The following is a 26,223-nucleotide window of genomic DNA, read 5'->3' on the forward strand; positions in this document are numbered from 1 at the left end:
CTTCAAGGTATTTGAAGCAGCAAAGCTTTTATAGGAGTGTATCAAGTTACTGATAATAGCAACTGAGTAAGTTCTTAAGGGAATGATAATGCTATGGGAATAAATACAATGTTTCTCCACAACTTTTAAGAAAAAAATGCAAGTTAACATTTCTAGGGCAGTGGGTGCACTTCACAATATTAACTGAAACGCTGACCAAAGACTAGTTCGACTGGTACTGAGTTTGCAGAGGTTGACTATAGAGATGATCTAGATAAATTCCTGGCACTGGCACAGTCTGTCCAGAGAAGCTGTGGATGCCCCATTTGTGGGGGCACCCAAGGCCAGGTTGGAGGGTGTCCTGGGCAATGTGATCTAGTAGGTGGCAACCTGCCCACAGCAGAGGGGTTGGAACCAGATGATCTTCAAGGTCCCTTCCAACCTAAACCATTCTAGATTATTCAAAAGATTTGACATTACATGCAATTTTCAACGAAAATTTTTAGCATCACACTGGAAAGAACCAACAGACAAAAGTCAGATATGTTCAGATGTTGCTTTCTGGTCTACAAAGTTATCAACAACTGCAATATCTTTTTCAAACTCGAAGTTATTTTAAAGCATTTTGAAAATTCTGATGAAGAATAAGGAAAATATAAACTGATTATTTCCACCAGCACACAATTTTGAGACAACTCATTTCCATTTGTACTGTCAAAGTCCAATGCATCAAAACCAGTAAAAACTTTCAGATTTGTTGAAAAGTAATCTTGATCTGCCTTGCTACATGATGTCCCAATGTACTCACTGAGGTTTTGCTGACTAAACTCACGCTGAGTACAGTCCTGAAGGAACTAGAATCTGAGAAGAGGAAGTTTAGACTGTGGGCTCGATTATGCAACAAAGTCACGCTACTGATTTTTAAGCATAAATGCTAAAAGAATGCAAATGTTCAAATGATGAACGCTCTACTGGCAGTAACCCTGAGTAATACTAAGATTCGTGAAAGGTTTTGTCAGCTAGGACAGTTAATCAGAAATGAGAAATGTCCTGGCAGACAGGTCATCTGCATTTAAATAAAAAGAAAAAAAAGCGAAAATTGTTGACACACACACGCACACACACACACAGAGCTAACAAAAAAGAGAAAACTTTGAATTAAGCTGATTCAACAGTATAAAAGAACAGTTATCAGATGTTGGGGGCACGATCTTGCACTTCAGACTTTGCAGAACATATTTACATCTTCTGAAGCTGCAGTGGAAAGTGAGCTGGAGAAAGTTTTCTAAAGACTTCGGGGTTTGTTTGCTTTCAGTCAAGAATAAATGTGAAAGGAATTAAGAGCCTGTGAAGCCAAGCCTGACAAGTTTGCAAGCTTTATGTTTCCAAAGATAGTTTTAACTTCTTCCTCTTTGTACTGTCATGTAATAATCCTAGAACAATGATATCATTGAGGTTAGAAGGGCAGAAGTGCAAGACTGGTATCTTACTACAATTCAATAAAAGGCACGTCTGCTGTCTTAAACAGCCAAACAACGAAGATTATTGAAGCTAGCACATAGGAAAAGACTCCTAATTATTTACAACTGATTAAAAGTGCAAGAGCTTGAGTTCCTGACTGGGCTCTGAAATTTGCATCTTCTATACTGAAATCTGACCGTGAAAAATAACACAGTATAAATCCTGCCACGTGAATTCACGTGTTGCAATGAATCCTTAACCCATTGCTTTCTAAAAGTAGATTTTGTGTATAATATTCTTGCCTAAAATTATTCCCAATGAGTCTCAACATATTCTGATCTTAATAGAACAAATTTGAAGTAAACAATGCCATTACTCAAGCCACAGAACAGTAAGTCTCAGCATTTTTTCTCTGGTCCTGAAAAAAACTAAAATTGCTTCTGCAAATGAGCACAGAAGGTCTCTCCAGTAAGGAAGCTTTACCTCTGAGTAAAAATAAAAATAATTTTAAAAGATAATTGAAGAGAAATAGCCATACTCTGACGATATCCAAGGGCATTGAGTTCACTGAGGGAAACAAGGATGCAGATGATGTTTGACATGAAAATAAAGGAGCTGACATACAATTCCCCTTTCTCCATGCGCTTCTCATAGGGTTCTCAGCCCTGGTTCAGGGCTGTTGGGCACTGGCTCGTCAGGGCAGTGGTCACAGCACCAAGCCTGCCAGAGTCTGAAGCATTTGGACACTGCTCTCAAACACAATTTGATTTTTGGGTGATATTGTGAGTCCCTCCCAGCTCAGTATATTTTATGGTTCTATGATACTATGTCTAGAGGAAATGCTGACATTCAAGTTATTTAGCTTAAAGCCCCACATTTAGTCGGGCTTCAGAAACCTGATGTTTTCAAGTACAAAAGAACAAGGATTGGACTTGCTGTGGACTTGCTGATGCATTTTCATGAAGGTTTTCATCTAGCCAATATGAGAAGTAATGGCTTTTTTGTTGTTGTTATTCTTAAACACGGCAGCTGACAGCAGAATATTGTGAACTACCAAGTTTAATTAAAAGCCTTTCACATTGGGCACAATGGAAAATTTATATGAGGTGAAAACTATTTCTCATAATGGGTTCTTGCAGCCACTTGTGCTAAGCCAAACAGGCAAAGCCATATTTTAAATAGACAGTTAAGATATTTGAGGGCTAAAAGCTAGACCTCTGAACCTGTGTGAAATTTTTTACATCTGGGATTCTTCTAGAAGTAAAATGAAAGTAAGAGAAACCTACCATTAGTTCTGAAAATAGCAGCTGTTTTATTTTCTTTACAAAAAATAGTTTGTGAATTTACTACAAGTTTACATTACAGAAAGGTAAGGATCATATTAAACAATGATAACAATAGCAAAATAGTTTCAGACTTCAAGAAGTTGTCCACTGATCTCATTGGAGTATACCTGTACTTGTGAAGGAACCAGATATTTAAGAATCTCTATGATGCTTTCTTAAAGTACATAAGACTTGATCACTAAGCCCAGACTCCTGCTGCTGCAAGTAACAGCAGAGCAATTCAGTACTGCCCATCTCCAGATGCTGCAGGCCTTGTGCTCTGAGAAAATTAAGGCTTACTGGCTACCAAAATTACTGCAAAAATAAGAAATTTTAAAAACTAATGGTGCAATTTGCCTCTACTAACTTCTGATCATGAACTCCAGAGTTTGCTCTCCTAAAGTTGCTTCACTCAGTGCAAGACAACTGAGCAACCACAATCATGAACTGCTTACTGGAACCCAAATCAGGAATGGTGTTTTGTTTTGTTTTATTTTCTGAAAAGCAAGGTGCTCTTTGATGAAAGAAGCAAGAAAAAAGAAAAGGAAAAATCCTGTTGGATGTCTTCATTTCTTCCCACAGTAGAAAGGGTGAATGCATAATCCCATTGTTTTCTTTGATATAAGACTGAGGAGAGCTGGTGAGAGTGGGTTTTGACAGGAAGGAGGACAAAAGGATTAATTTAACAGCCCTGAACATTGAAACAAAGATTCAAGTAGTTCTAAACAGTTTATGGGAGAAAGTGTTTTCACATTAGACTCTAAAATCTACAAAGACTTTTTAAAAGCCACTTTTATTTTCCTTCCCAAAAGTTTCTATATTTAGTTAGCCACAATAAGGATGATTATATTCCTTAATATTGGTTGAAGTGACTGAATGTTACCTAAATATGCTAATGGTTTAAAAAAGACAATACTTCTTCTACTTTTTAAAGTAAAGTTTGAAAAAGCCTGGTATACTTGAAAAATAACTACAACTGACACATTTGATTTATGATTTAAGAAAATGAAAATATATGCAGATACAACAGTTTTATCTCTAAATGTATTTGTCGCAGAGATTAAAAATAGTAATTTATTACTCTACCCTTTTATACATTTTTTTCCTTGCTGGCATACAGAAACTTAATTTACACTTCCTTATACCGGTATGAAAGGAACAGTATGATCTATTAATTCACTGTAATGGGTTATAAATTACTAAAACCATTGAGGGAAAGAACCAGCTGTGGGTTTAATTACAGAGAGCAAAATGAAAATGGAGCAGAGAACTCATAAGGTGCAAGCCTACTTTATGAGACAAAAACAAATAATTAAAATATTTAATTATATAGAGAAATGTAAAAAAAAAATTCTCACCAAATACTTGTTTCAATCTCAGCCATCCTTTCACAGAAGCCATAAAACAACAGAATAAAAGTTAGAGAACAATTTTAAAAGTCGTGTATTTGAAATACTATACAGGAAATACAAAGAATATCAAGCACTTACGTTTGCACTTTTGCATAACATTTAAGAGGAAATTCTTTCATTATTCATTATGAACTGTGAAAGTCTATGACCTAAGACTTTGTTGAGATCTTGAAAACTTGGTACACAAATAGATATTCACACAGAAAGTGAAATATTTAATACACTTACAGCAGCTATTCAGCAAAAGCTGAAATCCCTTTGCCTTAAGAAAATCTCTATTTATATGGATTTAGGAGGCAACATTGGATATGAAGTCTATCAAAGAACCAATCTATTACTGTGCTTGTACCTTTTACCACGTACTATCCTGCACAGGATCCTGGCTAGAGTTGGCCACCACAGTAGACTGGTCTGACACATGCATCAGGCTGCATAAAACTAAAGAAGTTTGCATTAACACAGTTAAGACAATCTTATTCTGATAAAAATATGGTCCACTTCAGATTCCCCTAAAGTTGATAAATAAAAAGCAGCATCTGAGTACCAGAAAGAAAGGAAAATGAAGAATAGGTATACTTACGTATCCGCTAGCCATACAATAGTTTAATTCTTAAAATCAGAAACAAGAGATTTTTCAGGTTTTTTTTTTTTTCCTATCAATTTATAGGTAATTTTCATTATTTCTATAGTACTATCTATGGTCAAATAAATCAGAATTATGCTAAAGTACACAAAAATATAGAAAATGGCACTCATTTCTAATACTACTTCCAGTTTGAAAAGAAGCTATAACAAAATAGGTTAGACAAGCTTTTAAATCATTAGAAAACCTGTAGCAGAAGAAAGCAGTAGCAAGCTCTTTCAGCTCATCCTTTCCCCAGTCTCAGCCAGCCAAAGTATTCTGCTCCTCTGAGTAAAGCAGGCCAAACATGCTTTTGACAGAGCAGGTCCACCCAGTTAGGGAGGGTAGGTGAATAATACCTGGGATGCATAAGAAGAGAGAAGCCAGAAAGAGAAGTAGACATTTGTGATTTTTAGAAAGACGTTAAACTGAAGCGTGACTTCTTATCAGGAGAGACATAAGAAAGAGATATTTGAGAAAAATCAGTAAAAATACCACAGTTAGAAAAAAATTGTTGAAGGTTGTCTTCCCTGAAATATATATAGATGCTGGGGGAGAGTAGAAACACTGAAGGCTGGAAGAAAGGAAGTAACAGAAATAGTTAACTTCATGTTTTATTCTTCAAAGACTAAGCCAGGAAAGGCCATGAAAAGAGAATTTTAAAGTAGATACTCTGCTGAAAGATACAGCTAAAACTCTACTAGTATGGCTAAGACACCTGACTTTATATATATATATATCAAGAGGAAAATACCATTGGAAGAAAGAAGGAAAGAAGGAAAGAAGGAAAGAAGGAAAGAAGGAAAGAAGAAGGAAAGAAGAAGGAAAGAAGAAGGAAAGAAGAAGGAAAGAAGAAGGAAAGAAGAAGGAAAGAAGAAGGAAAGAAGAAGGAAAGAAGAAGGAAAGAAGAAGGAAAGAAGAAGGAAAGAAGAAGGAAAGAAGGAAAGAAGGAAAGAAGGAAAGAAGGAAAGAAGGAAAGAAGGAAAGAAGGAAAGAAAGAAAATACCAACTACAAACTTGAAACCAATATATCTTTCTTGAAAAACATCACAGGAATTCTGAATACTGAAAGTATGAGGAGGAGGCTTTCTTAAGATGTGAGACATCTCCTTACCATTCAAGCACCTTCTTGTTTAACTACAAATGTCTGTATTCTAAACACAAATGCCTGGGGAAAAACTCACTCCTAAAACAAAGGCTAGAACATCAAGTGTCTAAACTCAGCATAACATGTTCTCTATACCAAATGAACCTGAGATGACAGTCTGTCATAAATATCCTGCTTCAGCAGACAGGAACAGCAAACAGATTCCATTGCAAAAAGGAGGCTGGTTTTTGAAAGCAAACACAGAAAGTGTAACTTACCATTCTCCAGACATAGCCAGCCCTCAGAATGAGCCTTATTAATGCTAGGAAAAAAGCTGGTCTAAAAAACACTGAAGAAAGAATATTCCCCGTGCAACAAAGCTCATGAGAAGGGAATGCTGAAATTTCCTTAGGAGGAATATCAGTTATAAAAGCATAGGGATGTATTGATTTCTACTTGGCATGTTCCCTAGGAATAAATAACATGAGAAATTCAATTACTAACAGGTACAACTTAGTGCTGCCCCAACACAGGAGCAACTAAGTGAGATTTCTCTGTCTGATCTATGACTCTCAGGCACAGAGCTTCCCTTTAAAAATATCCTCTGTGTTCTTCTAAGAGACTGACATTTTTTTCTGAATCATTCAGTCTAACTGGAGCCAGGATCCACACCCGTCAGAGGCTTGCAAAACTCGGAAGACTTCAGATATAACTTATCTATTCCTGCAAAATATTTATTTATTTATTTAGTACTGAAAGAATGAAGGCAGAGAAAGGTAAACAGCAGCCTATGTAACCAAAACAAAGAGGACATTTCTTAAGTTTCCCAAGAAACTCAGTAACAGCTGAGGTCATGATGCAAAACTCGGCCTAATCAATAGAAGATCTTTCTTAGCCTTTAGTCTGGATCGATTACACCTACCACTCCCATACACCATGACTTTAACTACACTTATTTCCAGAAAGCTCTTTCAACACAATTAACTGTAAACTACATCACCAAATGGAAAACACAGCCGCTTTTTTATACTTAATCCGCTGTTCTCATTATACTTTCTCATTGCCATTTTGATCATTAACTCTATCACTGGAAGTGGCTTAATAATTAGTCATTGCTTCTAGAAGCCTTAGTACGATATTCCTCCCTATTCCCAGGATGTTCTGAAGAAAAAAAAAAAAAATTTTATGCCATCACCTGTTGAAAATCCTTAATAGCATTTCAAGATAGTTGCTGTATTAATTCAGGATCACAAAATTACTGGATTAACAATTCAGCAGAACAGTCAGATGTTTAGGTTGTTTGATCATAGAACAGCAACCAGTATGTAATGAATCTGACACAAGGCAGTCTGATATACAAAGCTGGAAGGAAAAAAACTAAGGCCACAAACAGGAAGCACGAATACCTCACTGGGCAGTTCTGTGAAAAATACTCCGGGGATCCAGATTCAGGGGTAAGAACAGGAACACCTCTTTTCACCTGCATTTCTGTAGGTTTTTAACAAGGCTGTGTGTGAGGATTACAGCTGTGCCAACTACTGCCATCTCCATGACTGGCAAACAAATTTCCACTTACTTCAGATAGAGGCATGTTTTGCAGAAGGGGCCTAAGTAATAGTGTGTTTCCTTAGGAAGTTGTACTACACCACTAATCATCTTAGTCACAAACAAAACTTCAAATCAGATAATTTTTATTGAAGCCAATTTGTAAAGCAGCACAGTTGAGTTCTGTTACACGACTGTAACAGGAATGGGTCCAACATGAATAAAAATAGTTAAACTAAACAGTGTAGGAAAAAATAAGTAAGTTATTAATACAAACAAACAAAAAAGCGTTCCCAGAAGTGAATGTTGACATTTATTAGATTTATTCTGAAGTGTAACATTTCAATTTATGCAGCCTACAGATTCTACTCATCAGTACAAAACTGAATGTATTTAATTTAGTGTCCTATAATTATATATGCTTTAATTTGGAGATCTTGAGGAACTTTGCAAAGGTAAACAGATAAGATAAAGTAAGGACAAGCACCGTGCTCAACATAACCCTCCCTCAGTCCCCCCTCCCCAAAAATGTAATCTAATATATAATAAAACGTCCTTTCTGATGTGCAAGCTAAAACCAAAATAGCTCCATCGTTGAAACTCAGGGCTTCAAATATTATTTCTAGGTGGATATAGAAATTCTAATGTAAAAATATTGGAAACCACTGACAGGTGGTTTCATACAGCACAACAACTTCCTTACACAGCAATCACTGGTTCTCAACACTTATGGGCTCTCCCAGACTAGCAGTTGATGTTTCATTAATGAATGATGATCATTCATAACTGACTGGGCAATCTGCAAGTGCTGTTTTAGAGCGACAGGGAAGGCCTGAATTTGGAGATGGCTTTAGAGAAGCAGGTTTAAGCAGCTGTTCAGGAAACAGCAGTTCTTTTTCTCTCCCTATATCTCACTTTGCTTGTGTCCTTTGACCACAACTAAGTATATATAGTATATATTTAACTTATATGTAACTTAGTATAGCTATACTAAATATATATACACACACACACATATACACACACTACAATTTAAGCATGACATATATGAAGGCTGCTCTGAAAGTAATGCCTCCCATTTTATTATGTTGGCCCACAACTTCAGAGGCAGATGATGGTGGTACAGCAGTAGAGGTTGAGCCTTCTCACCAATATCCCATTACATGTTGTTGCTGTGTGACAGGTGGCAGCAGAGGGGCAGTATGACAAATGCTGTCCGACATGGAAATACATATGAAGCAAAGGTGTGTCACTGAATTCCCCTACATGGAAAAAAATTGCACCCACTGACATTCAATGACACTTACTGAAAGTTTATGGAGACCATAGTTGTATGAAAAGGTGGCAAGTTATCTTTTTCTAGGGTTTGGAAAGAAAAAGCATCTAGGGTAGGGTTGCTGGGCTGAACTCATGAGAAGAGAGCATGAAGATGGCTTCATGTGAATTGCTTCTCTGGATTTAACAGACAAAAACAGGCACTGAACTACTCAGTCCTGACAAGACAGTTGTCCTATATGGTATGTAGAAAAGACAAAGTATATGTTTAGAGAGTTGGATGAGAGCGTAATGATTGCCCTTCTGAACTTTTGAACTTAGAAAAAAAAAAAAAATTGCCCCAAAGTTCTGAAAATCCAGTGATAACTCTGTGTTGCCTATACCCAACTATAAATTAATTATACCTGCATTCATTAAACCATAATGATTCTTCCTGACCTGCGTTTATCTACAATAAAAGCCAAGTGGCAGCAAAGTACTCTGCCTTGTTTGCTACAAAAGGTATGACCTTGACCCTGCAAAATCCTATAACACACACAGCTTTGTTACAAAGACAAGAAGGAACACTCACAAGGAATATGAAGAGAGGCATATCACCATCTGCTTGCTTCTATACAAAAGTCTGTTTTCTTTAAACAAGACAAGAAGAGAAGAAGTTGCCAGTGCACACATAAATGTCTTCCCAGTGGTTTCAAATAAAAGACATACATAAATTCCAAACATGTAATATGGAAAATAAATCAAAAGAAACCCTGAAACCTTGAGCAGTTATATCTAGTGTTTTGTGTCATACTAATGGATGATCTCAAACCACTTCTGTTCACACTTCATTTCTGTACCATCAAAACACTCAGTTTCTAAAGCAGAAACTGTTCAAATTTTAGGATGAAGTTGATTTTTGAGCCTAAATACTTTCTATCATTGTCACCCTAAGCAATTCTCTTTTGTTGCCCCTTTAGCCCAGAGAATCTTGGAAGTCCAACAAAGTGGCAACATTTCCCTAACTTACTACTCCTTGTATACACATAATAGCTTCTCACTTTTTAGCATAACAAGAAAAAAATAATAAACCAACTACAAACAACACTGAAATGTTCCAATTATCCTCTCAAGAGCAAGTCCCTCCATTCTAACATCAACATGCTCAGCCCCATCCCTCTTCTGCAGATACAGGATATGTGTTGGAGCAATAAATCCCTGTCAACAGGTTTATAGACATCAGTATCAAGAAGTTGGTAACAGCTCATGGATATTAAATAAATATTAAATAAAGTTATAATTTATCCACAAGATACCTTGAATAATACTAATACTTTCGTGACCATCAACCTACTTTGGGAGTGACCTACGTACAGACGTTCTAGAAAAATCTATCGTGCAATGACAGATGCATCATATTTCATTATGTTTTACCACAATGCAATTGGCTTACTTCAAATATTCACAGGAGTACAAGTGCATAAAATACAAAAATACTGCCTGATGTGACAATCTCATTTCCTATTCTACTCTAGACTTTAATACATTGCTATTGTCACTGTGTGGGAATTAATTAAGATTAATTGATCAAGAGTAAAACAAGTTTGTAGCAACTAACAAAAATATTGCATTAATGAAAACACTGAAATATCTGAATAACCTTCAGTCTTGATAAAAAGCAAGAAGATGAAGTGAGATAAAAGTTCATAGCACCACTTACTTTATCATTAAGCAGCTAGTAGTATGCATAAACATCTAAGAGATTATATAAAATGGCTGCCTGAGGGTCAGCAGAAAGTGAAGTGAATAAACTGAAACAAAGAATTTACTCACCCTCTGCAACGTGATAACGAAGCAAAAGGACAGGCAGTTAAGAACAAGGGGAAGAAATAGTGTAGAAAGGAGTAGAGATAGTAGAGGAACTAGGAATTTTTGATTGAGAGGATGCACCCAGTTGTAGCAGGAACCATTCTGACACAGACTTGGTATACAGACCAAAGCTTCTACAGAAAGAAACTTACCTGACTTTTTATATTTGGATATATACATATATATTCAATATCCCAATTCCTGTTCTAGCTTTTTTTAGGCATTACTAGAGTAAAAAGAAGCATTTCATGACACAGGCACAAAGGTGGTCCTGAAAATACTCCTGTTTACACTACACCTACAAATTCCCCATCACTTACTAGTTTACGTAGTTTCATTTTGGCAATGATTTAATGCTTTTACAATAATAATAATAATAATAAAAAAAAAACCAAACAACTTTTATGAGCAGGAAAACAGTTGGCATGTAATTTACAGTCAGCAATTTATTGGCAGCAGATAGAAAAATTTATATCATGTACTCTCCATAGATATTTGGCTAAGTGGACAGAATGAACACAGCTGTAAAAATCAGTAATCAGTAGCAAAACAGCTGAAATAAAATACTTTTCATCTATTGTAAGTCTATTAGAGCAACAACTTAACTATGAATAATTCCATTTGTTGTAGTGCAGTAGCTAATAACAAAATTTCAGGATGGCAAAACTCAAACTTGTTTAATACAAAGGGTGACTTCACAGATCAAAAAAGTGATATGTATTTTTTACTGAATAAATGGCTTCCAGTCTGAGGTGAAAGAGACTGCTTGTAACAATAGCCTTCCTTTATACCTGAAGTACCTGAAGAAGAAAAGATGCCACAGGTATATATACAAATCTACTGAAAAGGACAGAGAAAACCTGAACTACTATGAAGTACTTTGTTTTGCATTCTTTATGAATGTGACTTGTGAAGATAGAATCAACTGTGTTACCTCATGGGACTTATTGCAAATTCTGTAAATTCTTGTATGACACTCTGCCCTTAATCGTGGTACTAGCACAAGTGTCCCTCAGAGCTAGTAATTCACCAACCCCTAGCTAACTCAAAATCAGTCAGTCCACTAGAACCAGAACTGCTAGTCCTCTGTGGGAATGAGAACATTACAGTTATCCAGTATTTTAATTTTTGGATAACCTATCAGAGGCACAATGACTTCACCTTTGCATGAATAGGTTAGAACACAAAAGGAATGAGTTCAAGACCTTTTATCAGTTATTCTACAGTTCAATTAGTTTTTTTTAGAGTCATACCCAACTAACACTGTTTACTGCAAAAACTCAGTGATTCTGTATCTTAGTGTTACTGCAGATGGAAATTATGTAAAAATAATTCTGAAGGGGCATAGTCTTACTCAAAATAGTATCTGTAATTGAGAATATTACATAGAATGCCACTAAAATGCAATTGCTGTTTAATCTCTAAAGTATTAGCTGCTGTATTGTTAGTAGAACATTATTGCAGCAGTTAAGGTTCACAAAGTCATTCTCTTTAAACATTTACTAATTCTGATTCTTCTCTCAAGAACGCTACTTTCCCAACGTCAAAGTCTTTAAACATTTACTCATTTTAGACCTTTTGGCCTGAAACAGAGGGAATTAAACTAGTTGAAATACTCCGGCAACCATGATAGAATAAATATCTATACATAAATCAGTCCAATGTGAGACAAAACATGAGGTACGGGTAAAAATACAGAAGAAATTCAGTCAACGAATGAAATCTATTCAACAGCAGGTCATGGAATAAGAATTCAGCTGATAAACGAAAACAAGCTGTGTGTGTGATAAACAAAAACAAGTATGGCCAGCAAGAAGGGTGGCAGAAGGCTGACAGTGTATTAAAGAAGTTCTTTATTAGAGTAAAAATTTGTTCTTATAAGAATAGTGCTATTTACTCCATCCATTGGTTGCAATTCTTACTACCCACCATAATTTTAACAGGTATATGTAATATACACTGACATACAAGTACATGGAGCTAGGCTGCATGTAGATTAGATGGTTTCATTTTTTAAGAGTTGGCTTTTCGTGCTTGTTCCGATGCCCTGTGTGATACAGGAAATTATCTTGAGATGTTTTCCCAGCTTGAACCATTTTGTAATTGCCTCTTGCATGTAAAATGAGTACAGCATAGCAACGAGGAAAAGATGCTCGGAACTGCTCTCACCAAGTAAGTTAAAACTCACTGATATTTGGCAAACATGGATGGCAGCCAGGACTTACCACACTAGAAACCACAATGAAGAGTCTGCTTTGCTGAAAAACTGAAGACAGGCTTCAAGGTCACAAATGGACAGGAGCAAGAAGAGTTTTAAGAGGGAGCATCCACATCAACAGCAATGTTTGATTCACAGCTCCACACAGACACAGTGAGAGGTTATCTGACAGAAGTTTCTGCATTATCAGAATATTCATATTTGAATTAGCTGTCAGGTGCACTGGCTGCAGGGCTCTTTTGCACACTGATGTTTCAAAAGGCTTTATTTTTTGTAGCACTAGGGACCATCAGGGTTGTTACTGGAATTGACCTTTTAAAAGAGGAGGCCTTTGAACAAAGGAGCAGTACGTAGGCTGCATTTGAAGTGTTGTGATGTTTTAATCATACCAGAGGTGGCACATAGAAAAGGGGTGAAAAAAACAACATAACTCAATCTTTGAAACCTGAAGCTGGACAAAGACATCACATCAAATACTCACCAGTGAATAAGCAGCAGTGTAAAAAATAAGGAATCTACAAACAGTAACATAACCTGGTGAAGGGCCTGGAGCATCTCCCCTATGAAGAAAGGCTAAGTGAACTGGGTCTATTTAGCCTTTAGAAAAGACGACTGAGAGGGGACCTGATCCAGGTTTATAAATATCTGAGGTGTGACGGCCATAGTGGTGAGGCCAGTCTCTTTTCAGTGGTACGTGGAGACAGGACGAGGGGAAACGGACATCAGCTGCAGCATAGGAAGTTTCGCACGAATGTGTGTAAGAACTTCTTCTCGGTGAGGGTGACGGAGCACTGGAACAGGCTGCCCAGGGAGGTTGTGGAGTCTCCTTCTCTGGAGATATTCAAGTCTCGCCTGGACGCCTACCTGTGCGACCTGGTGTAGGGAACCTGCTTTGGTGGGGGGGTTGGTCTCGATGATCTCTGGAGGTCCCTTCCAACCCCTAAATTCTGTGATTCTGTGATTCTGTTAGAACTACCCTTCAAACTCATCAGATCAGTAGTAAAAAGGCATCCTCCATTGTTTCTGAAGTTCTCCAGCTAGGGGTGCAAATTTTACTAACAAGCTCCTATTCCTTAACACAGCTGAGCCAAAGAAAGAATATTACAGAAGCCTCATTCTGGGTCTGGAGTCCATAATTTGGAAGACTGGTAGGCCCGTACAGCTCCAAAGAAGTTACACAACTATTCTCTCATGTTAGAGAAAAGCAATTAAAAAAAAAAAAAAAAAGCATCAGGAATTCATGAGTGAACAGATACACCACGATGATGATTATTGTTATTATTCTGAATACTTGGCAGTTTTTTGTATGCTGTAAGAAAGTTCTAGCTAACCTACAAATCCCTGTTTTGGGGAAAGCTGCCTTACACAGCAAGGCACTTATACAGTAAGGCAGCGCCTTGCACGGCTCTTGATAAAAGACAAAATGTAAGAAGGAAGAAACACTTCGCAGCCACCTTCCATCTGAGTGACATTTTGGTTAAAAGCAAGTTCCCCAAAATGAACTTTTCTGCTGTCTGAGGCTCAAGGACTGCACTGTCCTGCACAAGAGCACATGCCTCTTTGGCAAGCCCTGCCTTTTTCCTTTCTGTTCTCTTTTAGTGGAAGACCAAACTCAATTCGGATTCAGGCAAGGTCTGCACCAAGCTCAAAGCACTATTGTGCTTATGGATAGAATGGCACCCCGTCCGTTTCCGAAGCAGCTTCATGTTACAGCCTAGACGCTGTTTCCTATTCTGGAGATACTCAGAACCTGCCTGAACGCCTTCCTGCGCTCTACTGCAGGGGACCTGCTTTAGCGGGGGGTCGGACTCAATGATGCTCTCAATGAGGTCCCTTCCAACCCCTACGACTCTATGATTCCCGTGAACCCTGTTACAGACAACGTGTCATCATCACTCCGAAAAGCATAGACACGGTTTTGAGACGAGAAACAAGCACCGAGTCGGAAAAACGCAGCACCGGGCTCAGCCCGCTCGGCCCAGCCCCTCGCTTTGCCCGCACGGCAGCGCGCAGACGCTTACAGCCCTCGCTCGCGTCGCGCGGGAAGGCGCCGCAGCCACGTGACTCTTCGGCGCCGCCGCGACGTCAGAGAAGAAGCTCGTGCCGCGCGCGTGTGCCGGGCCGGCGGCTTCGCCATGTGCGCGGCGGCGTGGGGCTCCCGCGTCACGGCGGGGGGCGACGAGGACTGCGACAGCGACGATGCGGACTGCTGGGATATCGGCGTGGCGTGCCGGCGGACGCAGGTCGGGCGGAGCTGCGGCTTGTGAGGAGGGAGGGAGCGAGCGTGGGCGGCCTCGGCGGGGGCTGCGGATGGGGAGACCTGCGTGGCTTTTTTCTCCCGGCTGGAGCTGGCTGTGTGCTGGAAATGAGCCGTCGTTGCTAAAGGCTGTCCTTGGGGCTTTGGCCTTGGTGTTATGGCAAGGTTCCCATCCGGACGTATGCGGGAGGTGTAAGTTTGTTGGCTAAGTGGATCGGAAATAGGTCTGAATTATTTTATTGCCTGGTTCTTGACATCAATTTGATAGACGTTAATTACTTAATAATTATCACTTTATAGAAGTTATGGGAGAGGTGGATGACAGTATGTTGAGTAATTCTGACTTGTCATAACACAACTTCAGAACTATCTATGAAATTTGTCTCCTATTTGCAACGAAACTACCGAGTTATCTTTAATTTATTGCCATATTAATTGTGATAATTTGGGTGATGCTTGCAGCAATCTGCATCTGCAGCTTTAATCTAAAACAAACAGTGTGACATGCATGTGAAAGGGACGTGAATTGGGCAACAGTCCGATTCATAAACTGGACCTTTGGTCAAATCCTTTTTTAGGTGGGTTATTTATGACGCAGCAAACACAAATTCCTCAGCCACCACAGCAGTAAGAGTAATGACTTTCCAGCAGCCGATTCAGCTCTGGGTTAAGCCAATGCATAACCATTGTGCTACACTGCCTCAGATTGCCATGTCTGTGTCTGCTTGTAGTAGATTTGGTTTTTTTACTCTTTGCAGTATGTGAGATGTGCAAAAAAAGTGAAGAAACACATTGCGGTGGTGTTTTGTAGACTTTCAAGGTGAGGCTGGATCAGGCCCTGGGCAACATCTAGCTGTGGTGTCCCTGTTCATTGCAGGGGAGTTGGACGCTCTGAATGATGGCTTTCAGAGATCCCTTCCAGCTCTAACGATCTATGATTCTATGAAAGGAGTCCTAATTAATATGAAATACCTTTAAGAAAAACTTAGTGCGCTGTAGGAGAGGATAGCACATCCATTGAGAAGGAATATAGTTATATTTTCAGAGAATGGAATCTTTCTGAAAAACTGTAATCCTAAAACTTTTTTTTTTTTTCAGTAGAGCAGATCTACAGAAGTGTAAAAGGAGAGTCTTACTATGCATTTTTTCTCCACTGCTCAGCCCCTGCTCCTGTGCACTCACAGAGATCATTAGTGTTTTTACACTGAAATCAAGCTGTTAATTTTACCTTGGAACAGTTACCATATTTTGACTTAATTTTTCTTTTTCCGTCTAGCAGCTGGATGAGTTGCCGCCGGCAGACAAGAAAGATGCGTTTCAGAAAGCTCTGACAAGTGGTGATGTGTCGCTTATTGAAGAACTCTTAAACTCAGGTGATGAAAGTCAAATAGGAATCTGAATATATTTAATTGAACTTGGAAAGAATTCTAAAGCTTTGAAGTTCCTTGCTTCAAAGTAATGTCTGGGATTAATGTAGAAATATGTGAATGTTTCCAATATGGAATGTGTAGTGAAATTATTTTTTTCAGTATCTCAGCATGATATACTTCAGGAGGTTCCTTCTAATTTATATTTACTTGGTCAATCAGGAGTCCTGAAAACTGAGAAAGTTATGGTGCATGGACAATGAAATACAGTGTTTCTTTGTTTTCAAGCATATCTTTAACTGAAAAATCCATTGCAAACACTGAAATTGAGGTATTTTAAATTGATATTGAGAAATCAGTGTGTGTTCTTACTTACCTTGAGTGTTGTGAAGGGACATTAGAAGTTTTAAAAATATATATATACCTTCAATTTGGGATTTCCATGTCTTTTTAACTCACAGCATTGTTACATTCCTGGTATGTGCCATGTGTAATACTGCTGTCTTGGCAACATCAGCTGGACAAAGTTTGTGATTCCTGAGGGTCTAATAGCATTTGTGTAGCATTTGTCTCAGAAGGTTGTTTGTTTTAAAACTAAAACCTTTTTTTCCCTTTTCTGTTACTCACTATTTCTCTGTAGTGTTTCTGCTACTTAGTGTTAAGAGAATTGGATCACTAATTGAAGCATCCAGGGCAATCAGTAGCTGTGTAGCTGAGTTGACCTGCCTAGTGCTAATTATCAGCAAGTTCTGCTTCAGCAAGCAAGCAGAATATAGTAGCCTAGCGTTTGTTCTCTTAGAAAATGTCTTATGCTTGGGAGAAAGTAGGTTTTTAGTTAGCACTGTTGTTTTTTTTTTTCTGTGTTTTAAAGCGGTGATGTTACTTGCCCTTTTAGAAGACTGTTTCTATCACAGTTTGGAATAATTTTTGTTTACATCAGTATTGTCAAAGCTAATAGTCATGAGTGAGATACGTCTGCACTGAAAAAAACCACTATTCTTATTTAGAATTTTTAGTGATATCTGTGCATTAGGTTGAATAACTGTTTTGCTACATTTGGCTCTTTTTAAGTGCTCGTACTTCAGAGAAATAATAATAGCTCAGATCAAACCTTTGTGTTGATGCCTGCCATGTAATGTCTGGAAGATGATGATAGGAACATAAGGTCAAGACGAAGATTCTTGTAGTTTGGTATCCTGTCCCCTAAAATACACAATGGAGTGTTACAAGAGAATCTGTGCATTTTCTAAGATGATTAACAGTAATTTTGACACGTCCATACAGTATCTTCTGAGCAGTAGAACATAATGCCTTTCTTAGAGGGAGGTGTTTCTGAAGAAAGGTAATGTAGTCCTTTAGAGGTTCAGTGCTTAGTCAGATGAAATCTTTGCCTCTAAAGTTGCCTTTAGTTTATGTTCAGTAAAGCTTGTAGGAGTCTTGCAACCTGTGCTCTAACTCCAGGTTTGTGTTGGAAGGGGATTTCCTAGCAACAGTTATGGATGTTCTTTCAGGCAGAACAAGAACATGTTGTCTTTTGCCTTGCATAATGATAGCTCTAAGAATCAGTAGTGCTGAGGGAGTTTCATAGAGCTCCTTTAGGAGATGGACAAGTGCCATGTCTTCTCCTATCCCTCCTTTAAAATGGTAACATACTGAGAACAGTCTTCTGAAGTGTATGTTGTTAAAAATTAATGCAAAGAAGTAGAAGGTGCAAAGGTAACTCTGGCATTTTAATCTGCTCTGGAAGTAAAATAGTACTGTATAATCCATACGTTTGTTTTTTTTAAATGGAGTAAAAATTAGGAGGACCTTTTGGCAAATCAGACTGATAGAAAATGAAACTACAGTGACTCCTGCTTTTTCAGTAGTCTCTTCCAGTCCTGTCTTTGCATGTGTCTTGGAGCTCATCTGTCCATATGGAAGGATGTTCAGACAGTAAATGGTAGTAAACTGTGTAGGGGGAGAAAAATGAACAGTTTTCCAGCCAATCTGGGACTTGAATCCCAGGTCAGATGAGAACCATAGCTCCCCCAGCATGAGAGCCATCAGCAGCTTTGGTTTATTCTCTCAGCTTTAAGGTATTGTGGAGCCGCAGTGCTAAGTGTTGTTAGACTTAAAATAAATGAGTATTTCTAAAAGAAGAAAAATTCTGCTGTACCAGTTGTTTTCAAAGAATTGTGGAATGGTTTAGGTTCTTAAAGTTCAAAAGTTCAGAACCCCCTGCAGTGGTCAGGGTTGGGCAGCTTTTATAATTTGTCCCTCAAATAAACTGTATCTATGAGCTGGAGCCCATGTGTCAGTGGTGTCATCAACTGGAGATAGCATAGTTAGTGATGGCAACTGGAATGTGACCCTCAGGCTGTAGCAGCCCACTTCTCCCTGCTGCTGTTTGTAGGAATGAGTGAGGATCTGGAACAGCAGCAGGCCTGCAGCCATGAGTCGTAGGACCCAGGTTCCTGGGTGCAAGCTGTTGTAGGTACTGGAGTGATGGTTGGATCCCTGGGATCACGGTGCTGCAGCAATCTTGGTGGTCTTTTTCACTTTTTTTTCTAGGCTTCACTGTTGCCTTATAGGACTTCTTAAGAGTCCTTTTAAATGTCAGATGAATACTGCTCTCTTCCAGAACAGTTCATATAACAAGAGTCTGAGTAGTAACTATTGGGAGACATTTCTAGTTTGGTCAACAACTCTAAAGATGTAGTCAAAAAGCAACATGAGTGTCTTGGTGCTGTTTCATTTGTTATTTCTGTTTCTTCCAATGAGGATAACTGTTTGCATTGTGACTTCCAGAGTGCATGATGCTTCAAGACACTCACTAGAAAGACTGCAGGAGACAGTGCATGCTAAAAAAGTTGTACCATGGCTTTGGTGTCCAACTGCAAGTAAAACCATTCCTAGACTTGGGAAAAGCAGTGTGGCAAATACTGTCTGCTATACACGTAAAGAAAGCAATGAGGAAAACACTTTATCACAGGTGTTTTAGCAAGTCTCTACATGGCTGCCAGGTAGATATTTTGTCACTATTATTTAAATACACATTAAAATAAAAAGCTCTAGATGGGAGTTGTAGTTGCTTGGACTACTTTTCCTCAAAAGAGGGAAAGTGGCTTCTTTATGCTGTGAGTGCCAGTTTTCCAGTATTCATTTCCTACTCCTGATACTGCTGGATATCAAACTTCCTAAACTTTTTAAGTGATTTGTCTAAAGAGAAGTTCAGAGATAACTTGCTGGCTCTCCCTGTAGAACTTGGCTGTGGAGAACAATGAAATGTTTTGTATACTGCACATAAACTGCAATCCTGTGGCAGTAAAGATTGTAGTTTGTATGTATATATGCTTCTGGTCATGGGTTATCTGGCTAGCAGAAGTAAGAATGGTTCAATACCTAGCATTCATTGAATGTTTCCTCCTTATTGATTCCTTATACAACTCCTTATCTTGAACAGTTAAAGAATCAATCCTAGAGCAGTGACTTTTTACTCCCTCAGCTTTATTGACTTCATGATGCCTACACTGATCGCATCTTTGACAAACCACCAAGGCAGGGAAAGTAAATACACATCCTGCATGAAGAAGTATGCACATAGCTCAACTTCCAGAGTTTTTTTAGGATAGCATGTTTTTTTCCCCGCAACTGTCTACTGTAAAAAAAGTAGTTTTAATTGTTCATAATCACATGTTTGACTAACATGGAATCAGCAGATGGAAACGAAGTGCTAAAGAGGAAATAATATTTGAGGAATTCCTGAAGGAGTGATTCATCTTAGTGTGAAAATCTACAGAGGTTTCTAGTTGTTAGATGAGTTGCTGGGTCTGGCACTTAGTTTTTGGTGAATTTGGGAGGGCAGTCTGTCAAGCTTAGTTTTACCCCCAGGAGAAGCTGTGGCCATGCCATTATACAGATTAACAGACAGAACTTGTGATTTTGACTGAATCTTGTATTATCCTCTGTTTCCTTCTATTAAGCTCATATTTTGTTAGTACGGAACACAAAACTGGTATTTGCTTCTTAGCTACATTGGATAGCAGAGAGTAAAAGGAGCTATGAACTAGGGAAACTTTAGTCGATATGGTCATAATGGTATGACAAGCAAGTTGGTTCTACCACAGCTTGGTAAGAATGAAAATATGGGGGGAAAGGGCCTGATTGAGGTAAAGCTGTAGAACCTAAGTGTGTACTAATCTGGAATTATTTTTGCATCTAGATTTATCACATATGTGTTTGTTCAGTGTAATTTTCCTATTTGTGCATTAACTGCATTGAGAGCTAGGCTTCTTTGGGGTCAGTTCTAAAAGTTGTTTTTTGATATTCCAGATAAAGTTGTATATATAAAATGAAAATATAATGTCCAAGTCCTCTCACTAGGTCTGTGTGCAAAAGGAGTGTAACTTTGGTAACAACACATTTGAATGAGAATTACATCTTTATTTTGGTGTAATTTTAAAATTTTAGTATCTTAATTTTGACAGGTGTAAACATAGAAGCTAGCATTCAGTTTGGATGGACCCCCCTGATGCATGCTGCCAGTGTGGCTGATGATGCAGTAGTACGTCTTCTTCTGGACAGAGGTGCTAATGCATGTTTTGAAATAGGTAAGATGTAAATGAAACATAACGTCCAGTACCTCTCAGTAACAGACACTGTCCTACCCTTACTCTCTTCTTGTATGTATGTAGGAAAAACATTATGAAGTATATAAAGCAGTGATCTTGCATTCCAGTAGCTTGCCAGCATCTGTAACAGAAGTAGTAAACTGCAGTGCAGATGGGACATATCTGGCTTTGAATTTTTCTTGAACTTCTTAGGAGTTGATCAGAGTATAAACTCTGATTGCTTGCACAAAAAGCAGTTGTGCTTCTAAACGTCCTTGTAGCCAACAGTAGAGGACTTCCATGTGGCTTCCTGCAACTCATACCTGTTCAGTGTTTTTGGCTGTAGAAAGCTAAATGTTGGGCAGAAACTGCTATGGGCAGCAGTTTGGGCCAACCAGTTAACCAACATATGTGGCATTTCTTCAAGTGTGTGACCAGCTGGGCAGGTTTCTTAGCTGGTTTCCCTGCTAGTCCGTGCAGGGAAACAGTAGCTAGGGCATGCACACAATGGAATACTGTCCAGCCAGGAGCATTCTTGCCAGTCATTGTTGCATATAAATCCAAATGTGTTTGATAAAGATATGCCATCCTGATGTGTGAAGTGTCGCCAGTCCTGGTTCTTCTGTATCAGCAGTGATTCTATGCTAACAGTCCTATAACCTTATAATCTTAACAGTAGCTATACTGTTAATTAACTCTCGCCACATTACAGTTATTCTTTGTAAACTGGTTGCTTAATTTTACCCAAATAGTAGAATTAATTGGTAGTCATGAAGAGCAAGGAGCTGGATGTAATACTCACATGCTATGAGATCAGAATGTAGTGTCTTTGAGGTGTAAATTCACTGTGTCTTCAGGATTTTTCAGCTAGTCATAGAGACTGATATTTTTGCAGTCTCTTACCAATTTTTCTGCACAAAAGAGGAACCTGTGTGTTCTAGGGTGTTTCTTCTTTTCTTGCTCATGTATAAGCTATAGTTAAGCACACAGGAATCAACTTCCTTCTCCTTTCTGCAAGGAGAGTAGTTCATATTCTGAACTACTGAGTATGAATACAGCTACAGTTTCTCCTTAAATATAATTCCCAGCTTAATAATGTTTGTTGCTGTCTTTTGTTCAAAGTCCTGCCAGCTTTCAGCTCATGTTATTGTTGATAATGGGTTAAACATTTTGACTAAGAATCTGTCAGTGTATCATATAATTTACTGAAATGTTAATTACTCGTTTGGGAGTTTAACTCTGTGAAACTTGATTTTTTGTGTAATATGCTGAAGTTTTTGTTTATATGTGGTACAGTTTCGACATGACATAGTTGAAAGTTACAATATATATAAAAACCAAGGTGAATTTGAACACGAGGTCTTAGATTGGAGTAGTGGGGGGCAAGAAATCATGAGAAGTAGAGCAGATTGAGATGAAACTTCTCAAATAAAATCTGATTTCATTTGACAAAGGTGTTAGTGCATACACAATCTTCAGGTTTAACGAGGAAGAGAAAATACATTGGAACGCTTCATGGCATGATCAGAAGTATGTACAGTCAACGTTATACTGGTTAAATTGTTAAAGGCATGTTTGAACTTGTATGCGGGTTTGTGCAATAAGCAAAACGAGCAGTTGTTCATACAGTCTCCTAACTGGTTCTCTAGAGGCAAAGAGCTTACTAAGATCCTTGAGGTATGATACTTACTGCATGTCTGCAGGAAGACTGTAGGAAAAATGATCTCTGTTCTCTGGACAAATGGCAGTGGTGTGCAGTTCTGCTTCATGAGCAGAGTGATCCTGTGGCACCCTGTTGGCTTCAGAGCTAGATTAAATACTCTGGTCCCTCCTGTTCAGTCTCATGTATTATATAGATGTGAATTTAAAGAACATCTAATAAAACATTCTTTCTTTTGCCATCTTCCTCCTGCCACTACTGCATAAAAGTAGTCTAAGTTCTTAAACTGATTTCCTTAAGATGTTTAATAAAGACCTTATTGTTTCAACTGCTCTTTCTATGGATCTCTATTCTGCCTAAAATTTATGTTGCTATGTGTTTTGGTTTTTCTAACTTCCTGTAAGTTGTTTCTTCTTTTGACTGTGTTTTGGGAAGAGATGGGGAGGAACAGGGAATAATGAAGCTACTGGTGTAGACCAAGATTTGAGAAACAAGAAACTAAGGTTAAGCTCCTACAGATTTTTTTTGGGGGGAGTAGCTAAGCAGCATCCTCACCTTCAGTAGAGCTGGAAGCTCTGCAACATTCATTCACTCTAGTCTTTCTGAGTTTCTTCTCTTATTAGGTGCTTCCATCTAAAATGATAATTCTAGTGACGTTTACTGGAAGAAAAGTTTATCATTTTCTAAATATCTTAGTTTATCAGAACCTGATTAAGAGCTCTAGCAAATGTTAAGGCTTCTGAAGAAACTTTTGGATTTGTATGGTATTTAAATTTATGTATGTGATTTTCTAACTGTAAGTTTCAAAACAGATAAGTACACGGTCCTGATGGCAGCCTGTGCTGCTCATGCTTCAGAGAAAAAGATCTTGAAGACCGTAGAACTACTTCTGTCAAGGAATGTTGACCCTAACCTTACTTGCAGGTACAAAAAAGTCTCTGAATGTAGTAAAATTTAATGTAATTGTAGAGAAATTTTTAGACATGCTTATTATGAATTAAGGTTAAGTCTACTTCATTAGCTTTGTATTACCTTCTACTGTATGTATACAGGAAAATAAATGTGCAAGTGTTTTTTCTCTTAGTACAGTAGTTTATCTGAGTAAGTATGTGTATGACCAATTTTATCAAACTTAATTTGTGCTTTTTTTTTTTTTCTTTCTTTCTTAAGATAATAACTAACCTTAATCTTTTGTTTGACCACAGTGTAATTACAAGAAATGTCCTCTGCCCTTCCCAGGTCATATTTCTTATCCTGTGTAAAGATATGTGTTAAATCAGTTACTTTCCTTTTAATTTCATGTCCTGATTTTGAGTTTTTTTGTGGATGTCTAGCTGTATTCCTTTCATGAACAAGATTTCTATGGTGAAGGTAAAAATCTTTGTAAATAGAATACATTTATTCCAGTACAAGCATGTGTTATTTTATTTTTTAAAATGACAGCTTATTTCTTGGATTACCATGTAATGTCTAAACAGTCTGAAGCAGTACATTGTGAGTTGTCTGTATCTGCATAGTCTGATGCAACTTATATTTTACGTCGTAAAGTAAGAGATCATGGTCTGACTGATAAACTCTCATCCCTCTGCTGGAAGAAAGTGTCTGTTTGGGGCACGTTGTAATTGCTTGTTTTCATTTAACTGCAATTCACTTTTCATACCACAGCTCTTTCACCTCTTTATCACAGTACTTAAGGTATGTGGACTACGTAGCAATACAAAAGCACTGGAGGTCTATTGGCTCTTATTAGTAGAACTCATTTACTGTGTTAGGCCCCAAACCTTACTGTAATCATAGTATCAATAGATAGAAATAGAAACCCTTGTGCTGAAGTGTCACTGATTTATAGTAACAAAATTAGATGCCCCATTGATTCCTTGTAGGCTAAGAATTCTGTGTGAAAGAAGTGAAAGTTACAAACTCTGAAATTACTACGTCTTGATGCTCTCAGCCAGCTGCGTATCAGTATAAATGTCCTGCTTGAAAGAATGGGAAGTCTTTGCGCTGCAAAATTTCACGCTGGGTGTTTGAAAATGGAAGCCAGAGTGTAAAGCTGCAAGTTTACACTTAAAAAGGCCTTCAGCTGAACTTTGAAGGAAAAAAAAGATTGGCTTCTGACACAAGAGATGGGAATTTTAAGGGCAAGATTTTATTTATAAATTGAATGTGTTATGCATACTTGGCCTTATTTATTTACTATCTCTTTGTTCTCTGAGACCTTGTACCAACATGAGTTGTAGTTGCATGTACCAGATACTGTGTCCAGTTGTGGTATTCATTGCATTTGCAATGGTAATCTATCTCAAATGAAAAGATAAAAGACAATCCAAAATGTAGCATTTAAGTCAAACAAAAGTAGAAGTTAAATGACCAGGCCTGGATTTTTCAAAAATCTCCAGGCTGCCTTTTTCCTCTTTCTAATATTTGACCTCTGTGTGTATTACACCACTGTTAAAATTCCTTGGACAACTGCTGTTGCTTTGTGTGGACTTCTTTCAATGTATTCTGAGAGAACCATCAAACCTCGTTCTCTGAAGATCAAAGTCAAATCAATACAAAAATGAGTCCCCGTTTGCCTAATCCATTAGAAGAAGCAAAATGCTCCCTAGGAGGGAACACATCCAAAGTGTCCATGAGTTGAGACCACTATGGGAATCCTCTCTGTACAATCAGTTAACCACATTAACTAAATAACATGAACTTTAGTTGTTTTGATACTTAAAAACCAGTGTGATTTTAGGAGTCTTCTCTTAAATCCACCAGCAAGTGAAAAGTGTGTGAAGATGCAGCTGACTTTAACTTTATTGGAAGATAGAGTTTGGTATTTTTTTCTTTCCCTGTTCCTTTCTCTATTGGTCTGTATGTGGTGCTGGTATGGAAAGCCTTTTGGTTTCCCATCATCTGAAGTTGATAAATGGAAACTTGCAGGGTTGTGTGGTTTGTTTTTTGTTGTTGTTTGTTTGTTTGTTTGTTTTTGTCTAATTCATGAAATGTGTAGGGGTAGGTGTGGTGGGTAGTGAAAAATAAACTCATTTGAAATGTCATCTAAGAATGAATATGGGTGTAGGAGTCTGTAGGTAAATGGTTTATTTGCAATAGAATAGAGTATTGAGGAGAATGTACTAAGTAGAGTAACTTATATTTTTGCTGAATCAAAAATGGAGAATAAGGAAGTTTTGTAGAGAAGGTAGTGTAGGAAAGTGTAAGTGCAAACTGAGGAGTTTTGAAAGACAAGAAGCAGGGTGATGGGAAGATACTTTAAGACCTGCTACTGTGCTCAGTGCTTCATTTAAATGAATGCTAGCTTGAAAACTTTGTTCTGCTTATCCTGTGAAATTTACCTCTCTCTTGCTTCAGAATATAAATTATGTACTTCAGCTTTTTGTAAATCCTGGAAATATTTGAGCAGACTCTTTGTTATTATTCTGTTTTGTTTACTTTTTAAAGTTCTTTTAATCTGCATGCTTTCTTAAAGGGACACTAATTTTATTAATATTAATCTTTGACTCTATTTTAGACAGAAGGAAAATGTGTGATGAACTGACAAGTAAACTAATAGAACTGCCACTGAGGTT

General features: G+C 37.9%; 1 protein-coding gene across 1 annotated transcript in view; it reads left to right on the plus strand.

The window, feature by feature from the left end:
• The first annotated feature begins 14,787 nt into the window (after positions 1-14,787).
• Positions 14,788-26,223, plus strand: part of ASZ1 (ankyrin repeat, SAM and basic leucine zipper domain containing 1) — a 39,579-nt gene continuing 28,143 nt past the window's right edge. The window contains exons 1-4 of the mRNA XM_085219014.1: positions 14,788-15,015; positions 16,306-16,402; positions 20,866-20,988; positions 23,461-23,572. Coding sequence (XP_085075140.1) covers positions 14,908-15,015; positions 16,306-16,402; positions 20,866-20,988; positions 23,461-23,572 — 440 coding nt within the window. The 5' untranslated portion in view covers positions 14,788-14,907. The remainder of the gene's footprint in view (positions 15,016-16,305; positions 16,403-20,865; positions 20,989-23,460; positions 23,573-26,223) is intronic.

Source organism: Meleagris gallopavo, chromosome 1, assembly GCF_905368555.1.
Source record: "Meleagris gallopavo chromosome 1, MGAL_WU_HG_1.1, whole genome shotgun sequence".
Lineage (NCBI taxonomy): Eukaryota > Metazoa > Chordata > Aves > Galliformes > Phasianidae > Meleagris > Meleagris gallopavo.